At 42.6% G+C, this 23,574-nt stretch overlaps 1 protein-coding gene and 1 long non-coding RNA gene across 5 annotated transcripts in view; one reads left to right on the top strand and one right to left on the bottom strand.

Annotated features, from left to right (window-relative positions):
- Nucleotides 1-856: 856 nt before the first annotated feature.
- Nucleotides 857-4,357, top strand: LOC127030187 (uncharacterized). The gene is made up of 2 exons (XR_007768330.1): nt 857-1,202; nt 2,812-4,357. It is a non-coding gene; the product is annotated as an uncharacterized LOC127030187 (long non-coding RNA).
- KANSL1L (KAT8 regulatory NSL complex subunit 1 like) overlaps nt 3,410-23,574 on the bottom strand; it is a 103,317-nt gene continuing 83,152 nt past the window's right edge. For 2 of the 4 annotated variants that reach the window (XR_007768289.1, XR_007768290.1), the window contains exons 9-16: nt 22,207-22,344; nt 19,558-19,682; nt 18,043-18,167; nt 16,097-16,151; nt 6,747-6,859; nt 5,897-6,077; nt 4,939-5,241; nt 3,410-4,843 (exon numbers count right to left, since the gene is read on the bottom strand). Coding sequence is in view for 1 of the 4 variants with exons in the window: in XM_050916120.1 (XP_050772077.1) it covers nt 4,993-5,241; nt 5,897-6,077; nt 6,747-6,859; nt 16,097-16,151; nt 18,043-18,167; nt 19,558-19,682; nt 22,207-22,344 (986 nt within the window). In the remaining 3 variants the exon portion in view is untranslated. Of the gene's footprint in view, nt 5,242-5,896; nt 6,078-6,746; nt 6,860-16,096; nt 16,152-18,042; nt 18,168-19,557; nt 19,683-22,206; nt 22,345-23,574 lie in introns of all 4 variants that reach the window. The other 2 variants (XR_007768291.1, XM_050916120.1) reach the window with 2 other exon arrangements.

The following is a 23,574-nucleotide window of genomic DNA, read 5'->3' as shown; positions in this document are numbered from 1 at the left end:
CTGTGCTCTGTCCCAAGGAGAAATTGAATCCCTTGTCAGGTCCTAGATTAGAGCAGTTTGGGGTCCACACCGTTTTTTGTCAACAGGCTTGAGCAGGTGTAAACTGCCAGTCTAGGGCTGCACTTCAGGGGGGAAAACATACATGCAGGAAAACTACCTCACCTCCCCAGCAAAGTGGCTGGCTAATTGTTCCTACTGTAGCACCCCCCTTTGTAAGTGTGGCCTCTTATTACAGGTAAGGTTAAGGGAAAGGCTATTAGTCACCATGGAGATTGTAATTAAGCATATGCTGAAGTAGTATTCTTCTGTTACACCTTAAAAATTGCTCATTTGCTCACTATTAGCAAACAAATAAAAAGACAATTTTCTGTCCCAGCATGCCTTCCTGCTCTTAAAAATAAGTGATGTATATATGCTTATGCACAGAAAACAGCAGCTACACCTCATCCATGAAAGTACATATTGAACATGGAAACACTCAGTTTGATCAGGCATCCAAATGGAAAAAGTATTTCCACATTAAAACTAACCACACAGGATCTACATCACTCAGTCATGGGTCAATGAATAGAGAAGTTTGACTCAAACTTTCATGCCTAAATCAGATGTCCAGACACTCTGCCCATCAGTCTCGTACCATTCAACCTGCCAGACCCCCAGTGAGGAACATAATTAGTTGTACTTTTCTATAACGTGTGTCTTGTGATTCTTTAAGTGGATGAATTCATGATGTAAATACATTTTCAACAGTAAGTGCAGGGATATCACTGGGACTAAAACGAAAGCCAGTTGAGAATTATTTGTCTCAAAACAGGCAAAGTTCCAATGGAGAGCCAACAAAGCCATCTAGACTGTAGTGCATTACTGGAGGTCGAAGAGGTAACTGATATTCTGTAACAAGGGAAGGGGCCAGGGTGCCCACTATCATCATTGGAGGAAAATATATATGACTCCAGATGTCCAATTCAATCCTTATTTGGATGTGGGGTCCTCCAAAGGACAGTTCTGTAAGCAGGCTAGCATGCACCCAAATAGGGTGAGAAACTATACTGAAAATATGCTCTGCTCACCACATCTGAGGACTTTCTGCCCTTCCCATGCTTTGATGAACGTCGTGGATCTGAAGGAGGATGTGAAACCTCTTGCAACAGGGCCAGGGAAGGAGATATGGAGACCTGAAAAAATGCCTTTGATCCAAAATGGTAAAGCACAAATATACTAAAACAAGTCACAGGTCCAACAGTGCCTGACTGCATAATGCTCAGTACTTTACGGCTGCTGCACAGGGAGATGGGAGGGGAGGAATGACCTGTTTTAGCTTTATGTAACAGCTAAAAGACAAAAAGTTGAGGAAATTTTTGAACATTTAAGGGAGGTATGAGGGGGAAAAAAAACTTGAGTAGGGGGCTTCATGGCTTTTTATAAACTCAACCCTGGGGCTGAGTGTATAAGCAGTTCTCAGTATGCTCTGACCTAGACAGCCAATGGTTTCAGAATTCATGTGCCACAATACACAAACTATAGGTGAGGGAAAGGAAGGAAATTGATGGAGGCCATTTCCATGAGAGAGAATTATTATCCCCGTAAGTTTTAATGATTAAGAATTGAAGACAGCATAACAGATCCGTACAGCAGATTTGAACAAAGAGGGTGGGGATGGGGCTTGAGCAGGTGCTAGACAGATTGAGTGCAATTTCTTACTGTCACAGACTTCCTGTGTGGCGTTGGGCAAGTCACTTAGTGGGGGATTATGACCCCCATTTTACAAAGAGACAAACTGTTTGGGGCATGGCCTGTCTCTTCCAATGTTTGTGCAGACCCTAGCATAATAGAGCCTCGATCTCAGCTGGAGCTTCTAGGGGCTACTGTAATACAAGTAAATAGTAGCATCCCTAGCCCCAAGAGTTTCCAGAGAGAGAGATGACACCAGGGAGCAGGGAGGTTTATACAAATAAGATGAGTTTGCTGGAGAGCTTGGAAAGTAGTAGAGGGAGATTGGAAGGAGAGGTTATGTGGTGTGTAGGTGGGGGATTGTGGGGGAGAGGACAGCCATTCCAGGCACTTGGGGCACTGGGAGAAAGCACACAGGTAATTATGGGAGGACATACAGGGACTGGAAGGATTACAGAGTGCAGGGCTGGTATGGGGGAGCGGTAAGTAAAGAGAAACAATAAACTATCTTCTATTCTTGCCTTATATCTGGAGTTCAATGGATGGAAGCGGTCTCAGAATCTGCCACCAGGCAAATTATTTTGCTGTCCCAAATCTGTTTTTTTATCAGATGAAATGTGGACTATAAGAGCAAAGTTTCTGATGGGAAAAAATGCCTTAAATATTTGCATAGAGAGAAAATAGAAAAGTAAAGTAAAGTTCTCCATTTTGCATCCAGTTTTTCAGTCTCTTTCTTGCCCATCTCATCTTTGCCAGGCTGGTTTCATTACATTCTTGGAAGGTTTAGGGTAGGGCAGAGGTCATCTCAATAGGGACAAAGAGGTTGTGTGCAATCTTCATTTGTATCGGCCATGTAACTGGCAAGATTAACAAATAACATTTTTAGAAGAGGACGTTAATACTGCTCGCTCAATAAAGGAAATTGCCAGGAACTACTCAGGGGCAATGCAAAGATTTCCCCATCCTACGTGATAGCATTTGTCATTACTGATTTTACAGCGCATCCAGATCCTCTGAAAAGCAATGCAGCGAGCTGCCTGACAATCCACCAAGCTAGCCCAGTTTGGTTAGTAGTCCTACTCTAAAGTTTACTTCATTTTTAAAATATTATGTTAACAGAGAACTCTCTCTTTCCTTCAGGATCCTGGATGATTCAGACTTCATTACTAAGTCAGTGTTCCTCACCTGTAGTTCTCCTGAGTCCTGCATGCAGGGAGTTCATGTGACTGATGCCCAGATCCCAGGATTGCGCCTCACACTGCCAAATAGATCAGACAAGAACAGGAGGCACTGAACAATCTATATAGTTGTATGATGGGAGCTATGAGGATCTGAGCTGCTCCGATCTTCACTTTGAAGGAGCAGGGGAACGGAGAAGAAAAGAGCCTCACTCCACACTGCTCTCCAGCTCACATTCCCAGCAGCATCCAGAAGACGAGGGAGAGAGAAATGAGAAATACCCCATTCCACTCAGAAACTAGGAAGAAGGGATAATAGAGGGGGAAGCAACAGTCTCACAGCCAGTTACTTATCCAGTGCGTCATCATCATGTATTAATGCAACATTAACAAATGCAACAGCAAGGCTTTGTACCATTACTACTTTGTGGCTCCCACAAAGCCATTAAAAGACCATGCAGGTCTTCAGCTCTTAAAGGTACATACCACTAATTTGATGTTACAGACCTGTGAAAGGAATTTAAGTACTTCTATTGCTAATCAAATCCAGACTATACACATTGTATGGAAATAACTTTTAATTTAAAAAAACTTGCATTGAAGATTATTGTATCAGACAGAGGCAAAATTTGAGTTTAATTTGCTGGACAAATCAGTGTTAAAAAAAAGATTTAAAATAAATCAGAATGTGCAATAAACTACAACGTAGCATAGGTAGTAGTGTTGAAACTTGACTGAACTTTTTTCTGAGGTCCAGCGTATATTTCCAGTCAGTCAATCTGACAGGAAAAAAATTAAGTTTGACACTACAAACGGGTCATCTGTCAGTACTGGATATTACAAGCTGAGGAAAAATGTTGTACAAGAACAGAGACTCCTATATAGATGCCTTCAACTGTTGTACACAGAAAAACTTCCTGCTGACAGTGGTTTAAACATATGTTCTACTGGTGTCGAATTATTGTTCTGCTACAAGAGTACTGCTAGATCATCAATTCTTGTATGCGTCATCTTCTGTTAGCATCACTTGAGGATGCAGACAAATTCTAAATACTGTAATTCAGAATGTATGAGTTTAAACAATTTGCCTTTATTTTCTTAGAGTATAATGGCTGGGAATTTAAAAGTTAATCTGTATTTAGAAACATTATGAAAGGTTTTTTAAAGCCCTTCTGATGTCCTTATTAACAATGTTTTCCCTTCTGGTTAGTCACTCTGCTTTTGCATACTTGGCAGAACCTTGCAAGGTATCACTTAGAAATCGTAACTACACTTGGTAAGATATTACAGCACACAGTTCTAAGCAGCATTAGCTACTGCAGGTCTAGGAGTCAGGTCTCCAAATATCTGATGATCCAAAATGAAATTCAGAGCTGCATCTTCATTTAATTCAATCTTCATTTCCTCACCACTCCTAGGCTTCTCTGCTCCTCATGTGACTGAAATAGAAAACTGTCTATCTTTCGTATAGTAGAGAAATCAACTATGGAAATAAATATAGTGGTATATTTGTGTGTTAGCGTTTGAGGATTTCTGCATGAAACTAACAATAGAGTTGAATGACTGACTCATTTTAAGCCAAATATAAGGCTTCTGAAAGAGTCATTTAAAAACTACTAGTACTTAAATATTCAAGGGATTTCAGACAAGGCAGGTATTTGCCACATGCTCATGCCACCAAAGGAAACCATTTGAAATTACCCCCTTCTCCTCACTGTCTTTTCAAGTAGTTTTTCTGTGTTTTGAAGTTGTTTGTTTAAAGGAGTAAAGTGTGTTCTGCTGTCCCAGAATCCATCAGAACCATAAACACATTTGAAAGAAAAAAAGGAAGACTATTAAAGAACGTGGCAATATGACAACAGAAAGCAGTAAACTGTGCCAGCTATTTAGGTGTGCCCACTTTCAACACGGAATACTAGACTTCCAGCTTGAAATAATTTGTTTCTCTTGTGGTTCTGGACGAAGAAAGTGTTGCATTTGGGATTTTATCCTGCCTGTTACAAAGCAAGAAAGAAAATATATTATATTCTGCTAATGTACAATATTTGAATTGTGCTGTTATTTCTTGTGTGAACAACAGAGATTTTACCTTATACTTTTCTCCATCTTAATCGGCTTTCTTAATGAACCACATTATTCCCTGTCACCTGTGTTTTCTTGTGCTGCAGAGTCCCAGGAAAACACTTTTGCAGTCTTCTAGCTCTTCTGTGGATTGTTTTCTTGGTGGATGGCCATTGTTTGGCAAAGTGATGGGAGTACATGAAGTGCAGAGGGAGTCACTGTGGAAAGCTGCACTTGAACTTTCAGTCTGATTTGTTATTTGGTCTTGGCACTGTAAGGTTTCTATGTCTTCATCCTTTAACGGAAAAACCCGAAGTTCCCACAGCTCAGACTGAAAGGAGTCAAAGAGGGGAGGGGAGGAAAGAGAGGTCCTGCTTAGCTATGTGGAGAATGATTCTGTTATCAAGTAACAAATGAGTCTTGTTCTTTACAGTGCTTGCAAGGTTCTTCAGCTATAGGGAAGAATACCATTCTGCTGGGTACCAGTTTTCAATGTAGCTTGGCTTAATACAACACAACTTCATTTTGTATAGGATCTTTTAAATAAGTTATATCCCAACATTGTTTCCAAGGTTAAACAATGCAGTTACAATGTAGGGGGCAAGGGATGTAAAAAGGAATCCTCTATTTTCTACTGTTAAGAACATCTATTACCATCACAATCAGTACTATTTGGAACACATGTTGGCATCCTCTGAAAAAAGCTACAGAATGTATTAATAGCCTGCTACTCTCTCATCTCTGAGGCTGAGACATTTTGACCCAGTAGTGAAAGTTTTGCCTGTGCTGTCCCTATTCTGTTGACAAATAGAGGACTTCATTGGAAGTGATCTCAATCTGGTAATTTGCAGAAGCTCTAAATGCAATCCAAAAATTAGAGATGAGAGCACTTACATTTGCAATTTTAGAGCCTGATCCAAGACCCACTGAAGTCAGGGAAACTTTGGGCACTGGATCAGACCCTTACTTACTAAAAAACATCATACCTTTGCTTCTTGGTTTTCCTTTGAAGACTGTGGGACCCTTAAACATACAGAACTGTGGATTTCTGAAGTAAGATCAGAAGCAGCTTCAGCAACACAACGCAGTGAGGCACATGAGTTACGATGGTTTTCTTTCAGTACTGGATCTTGTCCCTGCTGTCCTTCAGCATTTTTGCTATAAGATCTAGTACAAGACAAAATTAAAAAATAAGCTTTTGTTTAATAACTCCTGTCAAGTGACTGGAAACAATTCAGATTTTTTTTCAAAAGAGGAAAAAAGGCACTACTCTAAGTTTTTAATAATGGCTTCTTATTTATATGCTTAGTAGTAAAGAAAACCTGAAAACTGAACTCTAAAGCAAAGCTGACCTTGGTATAAAATATTTAGACTTTTTTTTGAAAGTACAAACTTAACAGAATCCATTACTTGAAGTGGGTCTCTGAATGCAATTACTTTCTCTTAGATCCAGAGAAGTGACACCTTATTCTTTCATGTAAATCAGAGATTACTGAGTGAGAAGTGACACCCTATTCATTTGACTAAGGCAATAATTACTGAGCACGGCAGCGAACAGCAGAAGTGGGATGGGTTCAGAAAATGTTAAGATTTTATTCACCAAAACCCCATAACCTAGATTTTCTTTAAATTCCTAAGATTTAAAGCTATATAGTTTTCCTTTCAGAACAATACATTAAATATGCATGATACCATACTGGTAAACTATTTGATGGAGAATACCCTCATTTTCAAAGATGCTTCGCTCTATTGATAGGATTTCTAAAAGTTGCTGTGCTACCAACAGAAAATCCCAACGATTCTGTAAAAGTCCTCCATTTATGACAATACACCTGCCTGCTATTTCTCCTGGGCCATCGGCTCTGTTCCCACAACGACCACCTTGCTTTCTCTCTCTCTTCATATTTTGCATGACGTGAAGAAAAAAGTTCATCTGATAGATCTTCGATCTGTAATTATAAATGAGAGATGGCTGCTGCCATGATTACAAGCATCACTAAAGATGAAAAGAATGGTTTTATATAGAGTCGTGTGGGGAGTCTGTGTCACATGCACAACAAAAAGTATCGAATGTGCACTGGAGGGTACAAAGGTATAGTAAACTGTATGTGTTCATGTTAAACTACGACAGAAAAGTACGGCTATATGATGCAACAACTTTTTAGCCTGCTAATTTACATGTTTGGAAGGGGGGATCTCAAGTTGATGTAAGAATTATTTTCACCCCATGGAAATAATCAAGGACTACACTAGATTGAAAAGTAAGAGGAAGGTTACTTACTTGTAAGTCAAACAAACAGGAGATGTACTACATTTGTGGATGCACACTTCTGTCTCTTCCAGGGCAGGACACAGAAGTAAACTATAGCACTTAAGTGCAACTACATTTTCCTTCAGAGATGTAAACTGTCAGATTCTTTTGCATTTTGGTTCTAAAGTAGCAAAGCGAATCAAGTTTTAAGAGTTAAGCACGTAGATCCTCAGGTAATAGTATCCTTAAAAAAAGTACCCGGGCTATTTTATGAAGTTAACTGTTGAGCATTAACCATGACCCCAAGAATTCTACTCAAGGTTATAAAAAGCCGGTGTCTCCAGCTGGCCTGAGTTCCTCTCTACTTCAGCATCCAAGACTCAACAGAAGTCTGGGGATGAGGTGCAATGTGTAGATATGCAGAGGCAATACATTTGGAAAATTCTAGTTACTAATAAGCAAGTTCCATTCTTCAAAAATTGCTTCCGCAGAGAACAATGAACAGCAGCAGTGTTCAGGAGAAGGGCTTGGAAGTGCCTAGCTGAAAAAAGACTGAGAAAACAGCGTTTCATCCTTCAGTCGGGCTTCTCATTTGAAAGAACAGTGCTGGATAAGCTGAACTTTGTGCAGCAGACTTAAAAATCTGTTAGGGAGACATGGCAAAGGGGAGAGGGAAAGGCACACAGAGCACTACCAAAAGAACCCTTAATTCTCTCAGCACTGGAACTCCAGCTTACTCATAGCCTTGTAAGTTTAGCCTATCCTATGTATCCAATTTAAACAGTCTCTGAACAGACTGCCTTGGATGTCTTACCAAATATGAGCCGCTGAGATGATTTCCTAGAAGGCTTGGATCTATCCAAATTTTAAAGTCTGACCTAAGCAGTCATACTATGAAGCTTTTAGAGGAGTGGAGCAAAAAGTTGAGGTGAAGATACAACACAACATTGTCTTTATGAAATAGTTTAAATGGAGGATGGGCCATAGGGGCTTAGATTTTGCTCAGACCGATGGTTACCATATATGCAACCAGAAAAACGATGTTTAGAACAGACTAAAATTGCTTGAAGAGGAAGTCAAATATAGGGCCGCCCAGAGGATTCAGGGGGCCTGGGGCAAAGCAACTTTGGAGGCTCCTTCCATAAAAAAGAGTTGCAATACTATAGAATACTATGTTCTCGTGGGGGCCCCTGTGGGGCCCAGGCCTGAGGCAAATTGCCCCACTTGCCTCCCCCTGCTCTGGGTGGCCCTGGTCCAATATATCTTGGCAAGTTCCAGAAGCCCAGCCCAGAGGGTTATAAAGGAATGCAACAACTCTAAGCTAATGTTTCACAGAAGGGTGCATGGAAAGAAAAAAAAAATACTCATGCTGCAGGAGTGGGAAGCAGCAATGTGCTTTGAGCATGGAGTAATGTAAGTATGACCTCATTAAGAATAAAAAACATTCTAAAATGAAAGGCCCCAGGGGAAAGGTGAAATGCCACATTCCTACTAGAAACCCAGCAGATAATAGTCACCATTTCAACACAAAAGATTTCTTAGTGAATGATTTGCAGAACTCCAGTAAGACGCTTAGATCCAAGCTCATGAGAATTTTGGTTGCTCAGTTAAGCACAAGACCCAGGCTGCTAAGTGAAGCCCTCTAGATCCAGACACCAGATCTGCCCTGCACTTTGAGACAGTCTGACTCTTACTTCTTCCACAGAACATTGAAAATTGAGGTTGCTGCTCAGTCACAGCTGAGAAGAACAAAGATATGCACACAAAGGAGCTGTGTTTTGCCCTCCTCAAGACACCCAAGGACGAGTTCTCCACAGGCCCACTCTCTGGCATAGAGTTCAGAACAGGTTCAGGACTGCTGTAATGTACTCTTGTTGCCAATGGCCCAAAAATTCACTTGAGCACCTCGGGATGGTCAGAGCAGAAGGGTGCTATGGCCACACCTTGTTTTTAAACAACAATGGATGTAACATTAATGACACTGTTCATTTTGCTTGTTAATTCAATACAATATTCCATTTTGTAAGTGTGCCTGAAGGTGCTGCAGAACCTTCAGTCAGATGCCACGGAACTGAGGTTGTGTCGACACTAGCACTTTTGTCGGTAAAACGTTTGTCAGTCGAGTATGAAAAAAAAACCTCCCTGCCTGACAAATTTCACTGACAAGCCAGTGTGAACAGCATTCTGTTGGCAGGAGACACTCGTTAGGGGTGGTTTAATTATGCTGGCGGGAGAACTCTTCCCTGCCGGCATAGAGCGGGTACCCGGGAGACCTTACAGCAGTGTAGCTTTAGCAGGACAGCTGTGCCGCTGTAAGGTGTGTAGTGTAGACAAAGCCCGAGGGAACTAACCACAGATTTTAGGTTAAGTTTTGCCAAAGAGCACATTGGACCATGGTAATACCCTACAACAGACAGCACACAGCCATGTAGTTTCTGCTGCAACAGTGTTAGATACATGATTTTACAAAATGGATGAGGGACTTTGTAACTGTTAGATGTGAACACAAACTATTGCAGCTGCATTATTCTGTGATAAGTCTATCTGAACATAGCACTCCACAGCTTCACTGTGTGCTGCTGCTGGGGACCGAAAACCTGATCCGAAGTCCACAGACTTCAGTGGAAAGACTCCCATTAGCTTTATTGGGCATTGGGTCAGGCCCTAATGCACATGCTTGCAAAGCTGGCTGATAAGTGGATATGGAAAGTCTGGCATGCCAAGCGCACCACTCTCAGCTCTCTGACATTGATGTGGAGAGCGAGCTTGGCCTGAGACCAAAGGCCTTGAGTTCTAGGGTCTCCCGGATGTGCTCCCCAGCCCAGTGCTGATGCGTCCGTCATTAGGGAGAGAGACAGCTGAGGGCTGGAGAAGGGAATCCCTGCACATACGACCTGTGGGTTGAGCCACCGCAGGAAGAAGTCAAGAACTTGGCGAGGCAGGGTTACAACCTTGTCCAAATTGTCCCAGGCTGGCTGATACCCTGATGCTAGCCACGACTGAAAATGCCGAAGTCCAAGCGCACCACATAGGTACAGGCTGCCATGTGTCCTAGAGGTTTCAGGCAATTCCTTGCTGTGCTAGTGGGGAACTGCTTGAGACCTCGAATGATATTGCCAGAGGCCTGGAACCTCACTTCCGAGTGGTAGGCCCTGGCCTGGGTCGAGTCCAGCACTGTCCCTGTAAATTCTATCCACTAAACTGGAGACAACGTTGATTTCCACTGGTTCAAAAGAAGGCCCAGGTTATCGAATGTCACCCTTATGAAGTCAACCTGTGCTTCCACTTGAGCTCTGGAGCGGCCCCCGATGAGTCAGTCGTTGAGGCACAGGAACACCTGTACCTGCCGTCTGCGCAGGAACATGGCCACGACTGCCATGCCCTTGGTGAACGTGCGAGGTGCCGTTGAACAGAGAACTTTGAACTGATATTGATTGTTGTTCACCACAAACCTGAGGTATTTTTTGTGGTGTGGAATTATTGCTATGTGAAAAGTGTGCATCCAAGTCAAGGGCAGCATACCAGTCTCCTGGATCCAATGAAGGGATGATGAAGGCCCAAAAAACCCATGCAGAACTTGAGCTTCTTCACGAACTTGTTGAGTTCTTGCAGGTCTAGGATGGGCCTGAGCCTGCCTTTGGCTTTCGGTATTAGGAAATAGTGGGAATAGGAAACCCTTGCCCTTCTGCTCCTAAGGAACCTCTTCCACTGCCCCTAGCGAAAGGAATGAATGCATCTCCAGTATAAGGAGTTGCCCATGAGAGGGGTACCTGAAGAGGGATAGAAGGGCAGGAGGGCACAGAATTGGATGGAGTATCCCCTCTCTACCGTACAGTGCACCCAGCAGTCCCAAGTGATACGGGATCATGCACGGTAGAAAGGAGATAGTCGGGACGAAAAGGTAAGGTGGAGTAGATCCAGTTCTTGTTCTGGTGTGCCATTCTCGACCGCACCTTCAAAAGGCCGGTTTGGAACTGGGAGGTGGCTTGGATTGGCCAGAGCTCTGGCCTGAAGACAGGTGTAGCCTCTTCCTACTGCTCCAATTCCTCCTTCAGGAACTGTGCTGTTGGTTCTGTTGTTGGTAGAACCGCAGAGGAGGTTGTGGGATCATGGAGGCCCGCCCATTTGAGGGTGGCTCTTGAATCTTTTAGGCTATGAAGCCTTTTATCTGTCTTTTTGGAAAACAAGAGTCACACCCTCAAAGAGGAGATCCCGAATGGTCCGCTGGACCTTGTATGGCAGATCTGAAACTTGCAGCCAAGAGCCCCTTCTCATGGCCACCCCTGTAGCCATCACCCTGGAGGCTGCATCAGCTCTGTCATGCGCCACCTGAAAAGAAGCTCAGGAGATGAGCTTGCCCTCCTTGACCAAGGCCAAGAACTTGGCATGGGAGTCTTGCGGCCGCAGCTCTGCAAATTTTGCCATTGCTTCACGTGTATTATAGCAGTACCTGCTAACAATGGCCTGCTGGTTTGAAATGCGGAGCTGCAACCCGCCCATAGACTATACCTTTCTACCGAAAAAGTCTACTCTTTTCGCCTCCTTGTTCTTAGAGGAGGGTCCCTGGTAACCTTACTGCTCGGTGGCTGCAAGTATAGATGCTCACAACCCTTAAATGGCACAAAGTAACATCTTAGTTGTGGGGGGGCCAACAAGGCTGGGGTCTGCCAAAGTTTTGGCTGTTGCAGATATAATTTTGATAAGAGGTAGGGCAATGAGTGTGGGTCGGGAGAGCACAAGGATGTGCACTATGAGATCCGTGTCCTCAATTACCTGCTCCACCTGAATGCCGCAGCAACTGCTGCAACACCCTGTTGTCCTCCAGAGCTGAAGCTATAGCGGTGCCAACCAGTGCCTCATCTGGTGAGGAGGAAGCCTTCATAAAGGGTGGCCGTTCCTTCCCCTTGGTGCCCAAGGGGCCCCAGGATACCTGGGGTTCCTAGGCTGGAGCCGACCCAGATGGTGTTGTGTCCTGAGGTGCTGAGACAGAGGACACCCATGCCGGGGCTGCACTGCAGGTGTTGCTGCCGATGGTGCTGGCGCTGGTGCCGCTGCCACCGCTGACCGTGTCGATGTACTCGGTGCACTGTACACTGGTACCTCTATAGCTGGCTGCCATGCCTGGGAAATTGCAGGTCCCTGAGGGGCGGGAGGTTGGAACAAAAGTAGCTGAGGCTACAGATGATGCTGCTGAGCGTCACCATTGGCTCTGTCCCTGGCTCTGATGGAAGGGCCACTCCTCCAAGTTCTGCCATTGCGGAGGCCACGGTGCCAGGTGAGTCCATCTCTCCTGCCTTGACCTGGACCTCCTGCTCCTACTTGTGTTGGAGCGATAGGAGTTGGTCTCCGACTCCGAGGTCTCCGAAAAGGAAGACCACAGAGGAGTCGCACTGCATGGCACTGAGCGTCAGGAGCTAGGGGATCGACTGGGCTCTCATTCCCGAATGACTGGTATCAGAGCATTTTGGAGAAGGCAAGCGCCGGGACAGCATAGCCGGTTTCACTCTTAACTGTACTGCATGGCAGACTGGTGCTGTCAACGCTGGCAATGAGTCCCTCCCTAGAGGTGAGAACAGCACCATGAGGTGCAACAAGTCCTGATTTGCATTAAACGCCTCCAGGGTTGATGGGAGCTGCAGCTGCTGACTCCTGAGGTCTGGCGAGCGGGGTAGGGCTGGACTCAACCGCCCTTCCAGGGCAGGAGTCAACACGGCCCTCATCAGCGATGTGGAGCTATAGCCCAACTGGGGTCTCTCAGTCACTGGCTTCTTAGATTTGGCCAGGGGAGAATGATCCCTCTCTGGCTTCCTTTTCTTCTGAGGCACCAGCAATTGAGACTGATGCCTACCTGCCCAATGGACACGGGAGGAGTCATGCCGGTGCAGAGAATCTCAGGAAGAGTCATTTTTTGGCACCGGTTCCCTGGATGATGGTGCCAGAGCACTCTGCACTGAGAAGGTGGTGCTGGGCGCAGGGTCCCCAGGTCTGAATAGGGGCAAAGAGCTGCCTCCACGAGCAGAACTTTGAAAGAGAGGGTACAGCAAAACTCATGGCAAATTCTGCCACAGTCCTTTTGGTGATCCTCACCTAGGCACCCTAAACATGCAGCATGTGCTTAGCGCAGACCTCACACTTTTTGAACCCCGGGGACTGCAGCATACCATGGCTCTGGGTATTGGAAGTGTGGGGGGGGGGAACACCCCCAACAGATTAACTATAACATATACCACTAACTATAGATAACAGGTAACACAGAGATAGGTGCTTGCTAAAGCAGGGGCTATGGGCATTCCAGCCACCATCACTGGTGGTAAGAAGGAACTGAGGGGGTGGTGGGTGGCAGGGCTCTATATTGAGCGCCATGAAGGTGCGACTCCAGGGTGCACCCAGGCTGACCTGATGGATGCTGCTATGGAAAAAAAAACTTCTGGCTGCCGTGCGCATGCACACATCCTAATTGGAACGGACAGGAACAAGCGCTTGAAAAACCCAATTCCCCCTCGGCACCCCCCTATACAAGTAAAATGAATAGGTATGTCCACCATTAAGGATGTCTAATGATTGGTCTGAGGAAAAAGTTTTAACTAAACCTAGGTTTGGATCCTTCCACAGCATCTGGTCAAGCTTCCACTCTGCTTAACCAGATGCCATGTGAGAATATGAATGAAAAGAACTTCCTGAGAAACTTTAAAAAGAATCTTCCAACCTTAAAAAGTTGTTTATGAACTCATCCCCACCACACTGATAACATATTAAAGCATGTGTCTCTACGGAAACAAACAACAATTACTAAATAAACTGCTAGTATTGATTACAAATATGTTTGGCTACAGCCTTCAACTTAGACAACATTAATTTCAAAACCCCACATTAAGGAAACAAGCAAGAAGTGCTCCTTTGGAGAACAGCCAAGTAAGGGTACCTAAACAGCTTAATACCCTTGTAGGAAAGGTCTGTGATGTACTCAATGCAATCTTCTAAATCTATGAGTCTGTCAAAGGCAGCATTAAACAGGAAGAAGGCAGCCTAGGTAGAATCTGTAAGAAAACTAAGAATCTCACCAGATAAGAGGTGGCATCTACCTTGGGAAGAAGAAATCTTTTATCCTTTGTGACCTGGAGTGTTTTCTGGAGCCAGGAGATCATTTGTTTACCTGATCCCACTCCTCAGAATAACAACCTCTAGGATTGCTGCATGGCAACATATTACTTCTTCAGTGTCAAGGGGAGAGAGAACTTTTTTGAAAAGTTTACTCCTTGGCTAGTTTATTGGAGCACTAACCCCCACGCAGAAAGGCCTCTCAGAGTAAGGGGCTCTAGGAAGGATATTGTCATCCGGGAGGGCAGCAATATCTTTGTTTGGGATCAAGGTCTGGATGCTGGTCTTGGAACTGCTGTGTTTACTGTTAGTCCAAGTAGGGGTCAGGCAAGTGGAACAGGTCAGCGATAAGAGAGAGAAATCAGATACCTCTAAAGATTTTGGGAAGGTAGCAAAAATGGCAGGTTTCTTACTAGGCAGTTGACCCAGGTCAGGGGAAACAGTAACAGAAACATGGGGAGGAGGAGGAACCACAGACTGGAGAATGGATCTGGTCTGTTCACACCGGATCTGGGAAATGCCCTGCATGCCTTCTCGAAGGACAGAAAGCTCCCCAGAGCAATAAGCCCAGGGGGATGCCATGAAAAAGGCTGGCTGACCCATGCTCCTGAAAGAACAATAGCAGCGGGTGGTGAAGAAATTGTTCATGGTTTGCCGAGGAGAGTGCTGCAGGCTGCACTGCTTCAGACAGGAAGTTGGAAGGAGAAGTGGATCCCTCCCACCAATGGAAAAGCAAACTACAAGGCGAGGAGTAGAAGAACAGAGATGGGGCTGAAAAAAACCTAGTGGCCCCCACAAAAAAAAAAAGACAAAAATATCTGCTAAGCTGCTACAAGCCCAAGGAGTTGGCTTTCTGGTGCTGCTTGTAGACAATGCAGAGGAAGAGGGGCTGCTAGCAAACCTGGAGATCTCCCTGATTACCCACTCCCTGAAGAGGGTTTCCCACTGCATCTCCAGTGTCCCAGTCCTCAGACAGAGAATGGCAGTGACTGGGGAAGAAGTTTGGTAGAAGGGGCTTGCTGCTGAATCACTAGCTGGTCCCCAGGGTGCTAGAGCCTTGCCTAAAAAGGTGCAGGTTCTGAGATAGAGAGTTGAGGCAACTAAGGTTTTCTGTGTGTTCTTTCATAACCTATTCTTCTTCTTTTCCTTTTAATCTTAAGGCTAAAAGGAAAAGAAAAAAGAAAGAATCAGGGTGCAAGAAGCTAGAGGCCCATGCTTCCTGCTTCTAGGATGTGGGCAGGCTGCTGCTTATATACTAGCACTGACTCCCAATTCTTTCATCTCCTTGCTTCCTAATGGCGATTCATCTTGCCATCGCCCATTAGTGCTGCCACTAAGGGTTCGTCTATACTACCTGCTGGATCAGCGGGTAGTGTTCGATGTATCAGGGATCAATTTATCGTGTCTCGTCTGGATGCGATAAATCAATCCACTAATCGACGCCCATACTCCACCTCGGCAGGAGGAGTAAGTGGAGTCGACAGGAGAGCCATGGCAGTTGACTTGCTGCCATGAGGACGGCCAGGTAAGTCAAACTAAAATACTTCGACTTCAGCTACGCAAATAGGGTAGTGCAGCTACGCATATGTTAGTTCAAACCGCCCCGCTAGTGTAGCCCCGGCCTAAGAGGTTAGTAGGATGGGAGAAGAGACATCTGACAAAATAAGTATATAAAACACACGTGTTCACACAATGTTTTTACATTCATAGTTAGTACAATCATCTTATTTTTTACAACTTCAAACTTACCAGGGGTTTTCATGAAACCAGTGACTACCGAAAACATACATTGATAAACCATGTATTAAACTCTTGGTTTCATTAAAATGTAGCTTACCTCCTCTTCTTCTACAGGAGATCGCCCCAGAGGATGAAGTTCAACAACCCTCCAGCTACAAATCAGAGAAGGGTAGTTAATACAGGATTAGCCAAATTGAATGTTTTATCACTTCAGCAGTGGAATGAGATTATCCTGTTCTCATTAAATAGCACAAAGCTGCAGTATTTACGCTGCAATTTTTGTAGGGAATGTCAATATTTAAGTAAAATGATTTGAATTTAAATACAAATCATGAAAACGTGTCTCCTAACATTAGGTTCTAGAAAATCTCTCTTTTAAAAAAATACAGAATCTGAGCTCAACGCTGTCCTGTTAATATTATTTTAAGCCTTTAAATAAAGCCAGCCAAAACCTGAAACACGAGTCAGAGATTTGCAGATAAAAGAACTAGGCTTTGCTAGTTTAAACTAAATAATGAGTAAGTAATTTAACAAAAACTTGTTTAAGCTGTTCCAAGAATCAAAAGGATCTGTGTTTTCTAAACAAGTTTAGAGAACCAGATATCAGAAATAATGGGGTTATCCTACATGAAAAAGTAAAATTCAATTAATAAAATCAGAATTTAAAAAAAATATGTACAGGTATGTGTTTTTCTGTGCATGTGTCATAAACAGATAAGTAAAAGTTAATAGAACAGAAGTACTTCATATCTCTTTTGCCTGTAAAGGGTTAACAAAATCAGTGAGCCTGGCTGTCACCTGACCAGAGGACCAATCAGGGGACAGGATACTTTCAAAGCTTGAGGGAGGAAAGTTTTGTGTGTGCTGTTAGTTTTTGGTTGTTGTTCACTCTGGGGTCTCAGAGGGACCAGACGTGCAACCAGGTTTCTCTCCAATCTCTCCGATACAGGCTCTTAATAGCTCAGAATAGTGAGTACTAAGTAGATAAAGCGAGTTAGGCTTATGTTTGTTTTCTTTATTTGCAAATGTGTATTTTGCTGGAAGGAGTTCAAATTTATATTTTGCTAAAAGTATTTTAATTTGTACTTGTATACTTAGGCTGGGAGGGTATTCCCAGTGTCTATAACTGAAAGACCCTGTAACATATTCCATCTTAAATTTACAAAGATAATTTTTACTGTTTTTGTGTCTTTAATTAAAAGCTTCTCTTGTTTAAGAACCTGATTGGTTTTTTTTATTCTGGTGTGAGACCCCAGGGGACGGGGTCTGGATTCACCAGGGAATTGGTGGGGAGAAAGGAGGGAAGGGGGAGAGAAAGGTTAATTTCTCTCTGTGTTAGGATTACTTTCTCTCTCAGGGAGAGAGAAGGAAGGGGGAAGGTGAATTTTCCTCTGTTTTTAGATTCAAGGAGTTTGAATCACAGTGATCTTCCAGGGTAACCCAGGGAGGGGAAGCCTGGAAGAGGCAACGGTGAGGGAAAGAGTTTACTTTCCTTGTGTTAAGATCCACAGGGTCTGGGTCTTGGGGGCCCCCAGGCAAGGTTTTGGGGGGACCAGAGTGTACCAGGCACTGGAATTCCTGGTTGGTGGCAGCGCTACAAGTACTAAGCTGGTAATTGAGCTTAGAGGAACTCATGCTGGTGTCCCATCTTTTGGACGCTAAGGTTCAGAGTGGGGAATTATACCATGATAGCATTTTATTGGGAGGTTGCTTTTTGTGGCTGAACTAAAACAAAAAAAGAAAGAAGAATCTCCAACTAACTACTTGAGAGAGAGCGAGAGAGAGAATCTTCTTAAAACACACATTTGTCTCTGCAATAAGTACTAAAATTAAGATGAGAGAAAAACATTCCTCTTTATTTTTAGTCTGCTTACTCTGTGCATCAGACATCATTCTTTGTGCAGTGTGACCATTTCCCCTGGATTGTCAGTCAATCTTCCCCATTGCTGGGGGGTCTTTCATGCAACAGGTGGGAAAAGGTGGAACGTTTATGAAAACAGAAAAAAATATCAGTGGGATGCAAAGAGGGGGAAATGAGCATACCTTGGAGTAAGGATTTCTTTGTATTGCAGCTTCTCCAATTTAGAGGGAGCAACCAGTGACATAGGAATAACAATGTTGTCTATATCATAGGAGCTCTCACTTCTCAGTCTCCGTCTAGAGTTATGCTGTATAACAATTAATAATACAGAAGAGTCATTAGCTTTATGATAATAGCTGCATGTTAACTACAAGACAATAGAACTAATTTTTTTTGTACATTTAACAGATAGACCAACGCAGAGTGACTTTTTAGAATGACGTTTTCAAAAGTACTCAGCTTTGGACTAACTGTATTTCCATTGACTTCAATGGAAGTTTTAACACTGATTTCACAATTACAGTTAATGCCCAGCACCACTGTTGACAATTTCACTCTTAATAGCTATATTCTTCATAATGTTCAGGCTACACTGAAGGCATTCTAGAACAAATCTACTAACCCATAACCTGACCACTACACAGATGTTCTTGTACTTGATAAAAATAAGAATTCCGAAAGGTCAGAGCCTAAATGCAGTATATGAAATGAATGTATCAATGCAGAGCAATCTAGATGGCAAATATTCATCTGGAAATCTGCAGAAATCCCTTTGAAGGGATAAGAGGATGCTGAACTTCTCAGAATTTTCCTCTTTGGGGCAATCCAACCTATTCTCTCAAGTGTGTAGACTGACTTTTCGAGATTACAGTAGGTGGTTTAGGTTTAAAACATGATTCAATTTAAATTATTGAACTTTCTGTTTTCAGCTGAAAAAGTCTGTTTCAGAATAAATCACTTTCATTCAGTCTGGTAAAGGAAAGAAGTTCCCACTACATGCAGATGTGTAAAAGACTCAGTCAAGGAAAGAAATTCAGTAGAATTTGCATTACCCAAACTGTGTAGGGAACATCACTTAGGTTTCGATTATCAGGTACAGTATTTGTAAACTGCAAGTCTTCATATTTCTGTCCTACAGAATTCCAAAGTTCCAAAGCGTTGAAACCTGAAGACGTCCAGGGTGAAATTCTGTCACTCTAATAAATGGGAAGTTTGGCATTGATTTCAGTGAGCCCCGGATATCACCACCACTTTACCAGAGGCTTTGCTAGTAATTCAGTAAATAGGAGTTTGAGATAGTCACGGTTTGGTAAATCAAGATGCAACAGGATAAAGTACCACAACTGTACTGTGTAGCTCCATCAGGAGGCAGCATTATAAAAGCCTCCAGTCACAGTTTCGGGTGGGGGGACTTAAATCATAAGTCATTTCATTAGTTTTAAATGCAGTGTTTTTTAAAAAGTTCTCACTGATAAACTAATTCATGGTTTATGAAATTCGTGTCTTTGAGAATGCATTTCTGGGTTTTAGAACATTCCCTTCCCAATACAGACTAGTAATCTCACTCTCACTAGGCATGTGTTAAACTGCATAAAGCAAAGTACAGTGTGAAAGGCTCTTATTTTTTAATTTACTAATTTTTGCAACTCTCTGATGATGTTTTGCTTAATCCATCAATATATTCATTTTTCGTTTACCTGTGATGATGTGTTTTGGGTAGATCTAGACATCAGATTGACATGGGTCACGGCAGTAAAATCGTTTTGGGATTCCGGTCCTGCATGTTGAAAGGAAAAAGCTTCAACCCTACTGTTACTTTCTCCTGCCACAAAAAGATTTTGGGGAAAAAAATGGAATATTTTTAATATAATAGACTAAAAAAAAATTCTCCATGTAGTAGCAAATGAGGCCTTTTCTGAAAGCCCACAGCTGAACATCTGAGATTTCATGAACACCTAACAACCAGCTGTAAAAATAATCACTTACACAGCTCTATCCATCACAAATTCACCTTCATCACTATTGTCCCAAAAAAACAGTCTCTCTAGTTCAAGGGAGTAATTCCCTCTTGGAAGCAGCCTCATCATTCTTGGACATCACCTGAATAGAGAGAGTAGCCTTCCCTGACTGGGTTATATATCACATAGCCATTAGAGCCTCCAATCAGCTTTTTTCTGACTGATGGGTACGTGGAATTGGCAGCAAAGATGACAATGGCAAAGTCAGTTTTCTCACCTGCAAGTTTGATTTCCCCTAAGGTAGATTCAATGTCCTAGACAAATAATAATCTATGGGTATTTTTTATTCAATCCCAGTGAATATAGCCCCTGCTGCAATTTTGTCTGGACTCTAAAAGCAAACCACCATTGTTCCCAATTCTCTCTCCTCCCGACGTGAAGGACGAAAAGAAAATCCCATACTAAACTAAAAATATTTAGAATACTAACTAAAGATAAAGAGGGTCTGTCGAAAGCAGTGGATCCAGTGCAGGAGAAAGAGGTAACAGACTCTAGATAAAGCATCGTAATGCACAGTGTGGGCCAAGCATATGAACTCTCATCTCTTAAGCAACTCTGCAACTCCCTGGCACAGAGTATTTTACTTTTGGCCTTGCTCACCAGGCTGCTGACCTTCCTCATGGATAATTTCTCCTAGACAGAGCCCAAATTAGGAATACATATATAGCACTAATGAGCTAGAGCTTCTGCTACTATGTACAAATGTATTGCATAGCAGCATGCTGGCACCAGGAAATTGCAATCCTGATGATATATATTTTTTTTAAAACAAAAATCTCAATGAAATTGTCAGAACCCCAGAGAATTTACTCTCTAAAAGGTTTATATTGTCAAGCTGTACCCTTAAGTGCTATTACTACAATCAAAGGAATTGCCATGTTCATAATTAGGTGCGAGTAGTTCAAATTGTTGTTTTCAGAGAGCATTACAATGCCCTGGTCTACACTGAGGCCTTGGCTACACTCACACTTTACAGCGCTGCAACTGGGGTGTGAAAAAACACCCCCCTGAGAGCTGCAAGATACAGCGCTGTAAAGCGTCAGTGTAATCAGGGCAGCAGCGCTGGGAGCGCGGCTCCCAGCGCTGCACGCTACACCCATAAGGGATGTGGTTTACATGCAGCGCTGGGAGAGCTCTCTCCCAGCGCTGCCACTCTGACTACACTCACACTTCAAAGCGCTGCCGGGGCAGCGCTTTGAAATTCCAAATGTAGCCATACCCCCAGTCTCACAGTCATGTTGCTCAGCCACCTACCCTTCTTGGGTCCTTCTGAAGTTCGTCATTCTTTCTAGTCTCGACTACTCAAAACAATTTGGTGTCATCCGCAAATGTTGCCATTTCATTGCTCCTCCATATTAATGGATATATTATACTATACCGGTCTTAGCTTTGAACCCTGAGTCCTCCATTATTACTATTCTTCCACGTTGAAAATTTTATTTCTGTCTCTAATCCAAATTATACTCCTTAACTGCTTTTCCTATTACCCCGTGACTTAGCTTCCTTAAGTTACGTTTGTGAATGTTTTTCTCAAATTGCAAATACATTATATCCACCTATTCTCCTTTTTCCACTCTGCAGTTGAATTTTAAGAGATTGGCGAGACACTATTTCCTTTACAGAGGCGGTGCTGGATCCCTATATGGTCATATTCACCTAAGTGCTTTATAGAATTCTATCTTTAACTGCTGTTTCAATTCATTTACTCAGTGTAGTCTACCTATCATGATCACCACTAGCATCTTTTTAAAAACACCGGTTACCCATCATCCTTATTCAGAATCTTGTCCACAATTCTTACATTTAACAGTTTGAAACGAAGCCAGAATCAGGAACCACAGCATACAATAAATGAAACCTAGCTTACTGAGTTCAGAAATAGTCAGTGTTTGGTCGATGTATGGTTTACAAATGTATCCATAGTCTGTTTCATGGGGAATCATTTACAAAAAAAAAATAATAATAATAAAAACCAACTACCTAGAATTACACAAATGCAACTGTATGGTTACGCAATTTCCTTAAGGAGTATTCTAACAATAAAAAACAGAAGCATGTCTAGTTTTGTAATCACACTAAGTAGAATTGGGGTGAGAAGTGTCGGGGGTATGGAAGAAATAAAAACCAGCAGAAAATGGCATGCCTTAAATGGTAAGCATTTATTATAGTGCATTATGAGCCTATTTCTCACATCCTTGTAAAATACAATTGCATAAAGGTATCCATTCATTTATTTCAGGAAACAGTTTAGAATGATGTGTGGGGCCCAGTGATAAAAGGGTATTTTCAGAAAGGGCAGTCGTTTATATACTCTTATTTTTCCCTTACCTATCGCTGTCTCACTTAGGTGCCTTTTCTTTCTTCCCTCTGACAAGTGTTCAGATGCTCCTGATGCTGCCTGAGGTTTGGCATTAAGTAAATAGCCACTGCTCCATTGTTTGAGAGAAGCACTATGTTGATTATATTCTGCAACAGAATAAGCATTTGCAAAGTTTCAGATTCATTTTCATTAGATGCAACTTACAGCCAAGCTCACTTTACAAACAATAATGAAAGAGCTACAGGTACTTATAATCAGAAACATACAAGGTAAATAGTGTAACAATCTCTGATCTGTGTAGACACAAAAAATCGAAACCATGGGGGCCAAATTCACCTCTCAGTTATACTGATGCAATCATACTGACCAACTGATTTATCCTAGTGTAACAGAGGAGCATCTGGCTCTTTGTGTCTTTTTTGCTCATAACAGTACTACAGCAAGCATTTCAGCAAGCATTCACTCATATTTCTAAAAGGACAATTTGTATGTCAACAGTTAGAGCTGTAAGAGTAGCTTTAATACCAAGCACAGGGCAAAAAGCAGTTAAGGTGGAAGAGGCACAATGTATGGTACGGTGGAGATACGGGATATGATGTAAGGCAGATTTCCTGCAGAATGCAATACTTGACTATCCCACAGAACTCATGTAAAACCACCTTATTATAGTTGCTGCCGCTACCTTTTTATGCCATACATATATCACTTTATTAAGCTTTTCTATATACACAGTCACTTTTCCTTTATCTCGACAAAGTCTAACCAACACCTAATAAATTCTAGGCAGCTGACCAGCTGATTAACCAAAGAAATTATTTACATAGTAAGAGACGGAAAAATCTATAGCTTTAAGTAACAGACAAACTCACTTGAAATAATTAGTCATGTCCCGATTCAACAAGATACTTAAAAGGGTCAATGGGACTGTTTAAGTACTTTACTGTACTAACGCCTTCATTTTTAACTCTTCCGGCACACTGACATCTGCAGGTAGTGCGAGGATTCTGGGGATGGCCCTTACCCCTTATTTTTGTTCTGCTACAATTGTATCAGGTTAGAAGCTGAAATAGTTAAAGCAATACTCAGTGCGCACACAGCTATACTTGTATGAAGGTGCTTATATCAGTATAACTTATTCCTGAATGGGAGTAAGCTAATAAGAATATGCTATAACTCTGTACCACCTTCATACTGGTAAAAGGCATCAGTGTTAGGGAACTGTACTACTTTGCTCAGTTTCTGAACCAATATAGCAGTACAAAAACAGTGTTTAAATAAGCCCTCAGTGACCATTTGGAGGGGTTTGTTATCAAGTTACTGAGCTCATTCTGACGGCAGCAGCTCCTCTTAATGAGAGCAATCAGCAACAGGACTAT

This window comes from Gopherus flavomarginatus, chromosome 10 (genome assembly GCF_025201925.1).
Source record: "Gopherus flavomarginatus isolate rGopFla2 chromosome 10, rGopFla2.mat.asm, whole genome shotgun sequence".
Lineage (NCBI taxonomy): Eukaryota > Metazoa > Chordata > Testudines > Testudinidae > Gopherus > Gopherus flavomarginatus.
Note: the sequence above shows the minus strand (reverse complement) of the source record. Positions and strands in the feature narration are given on the sequence as shown.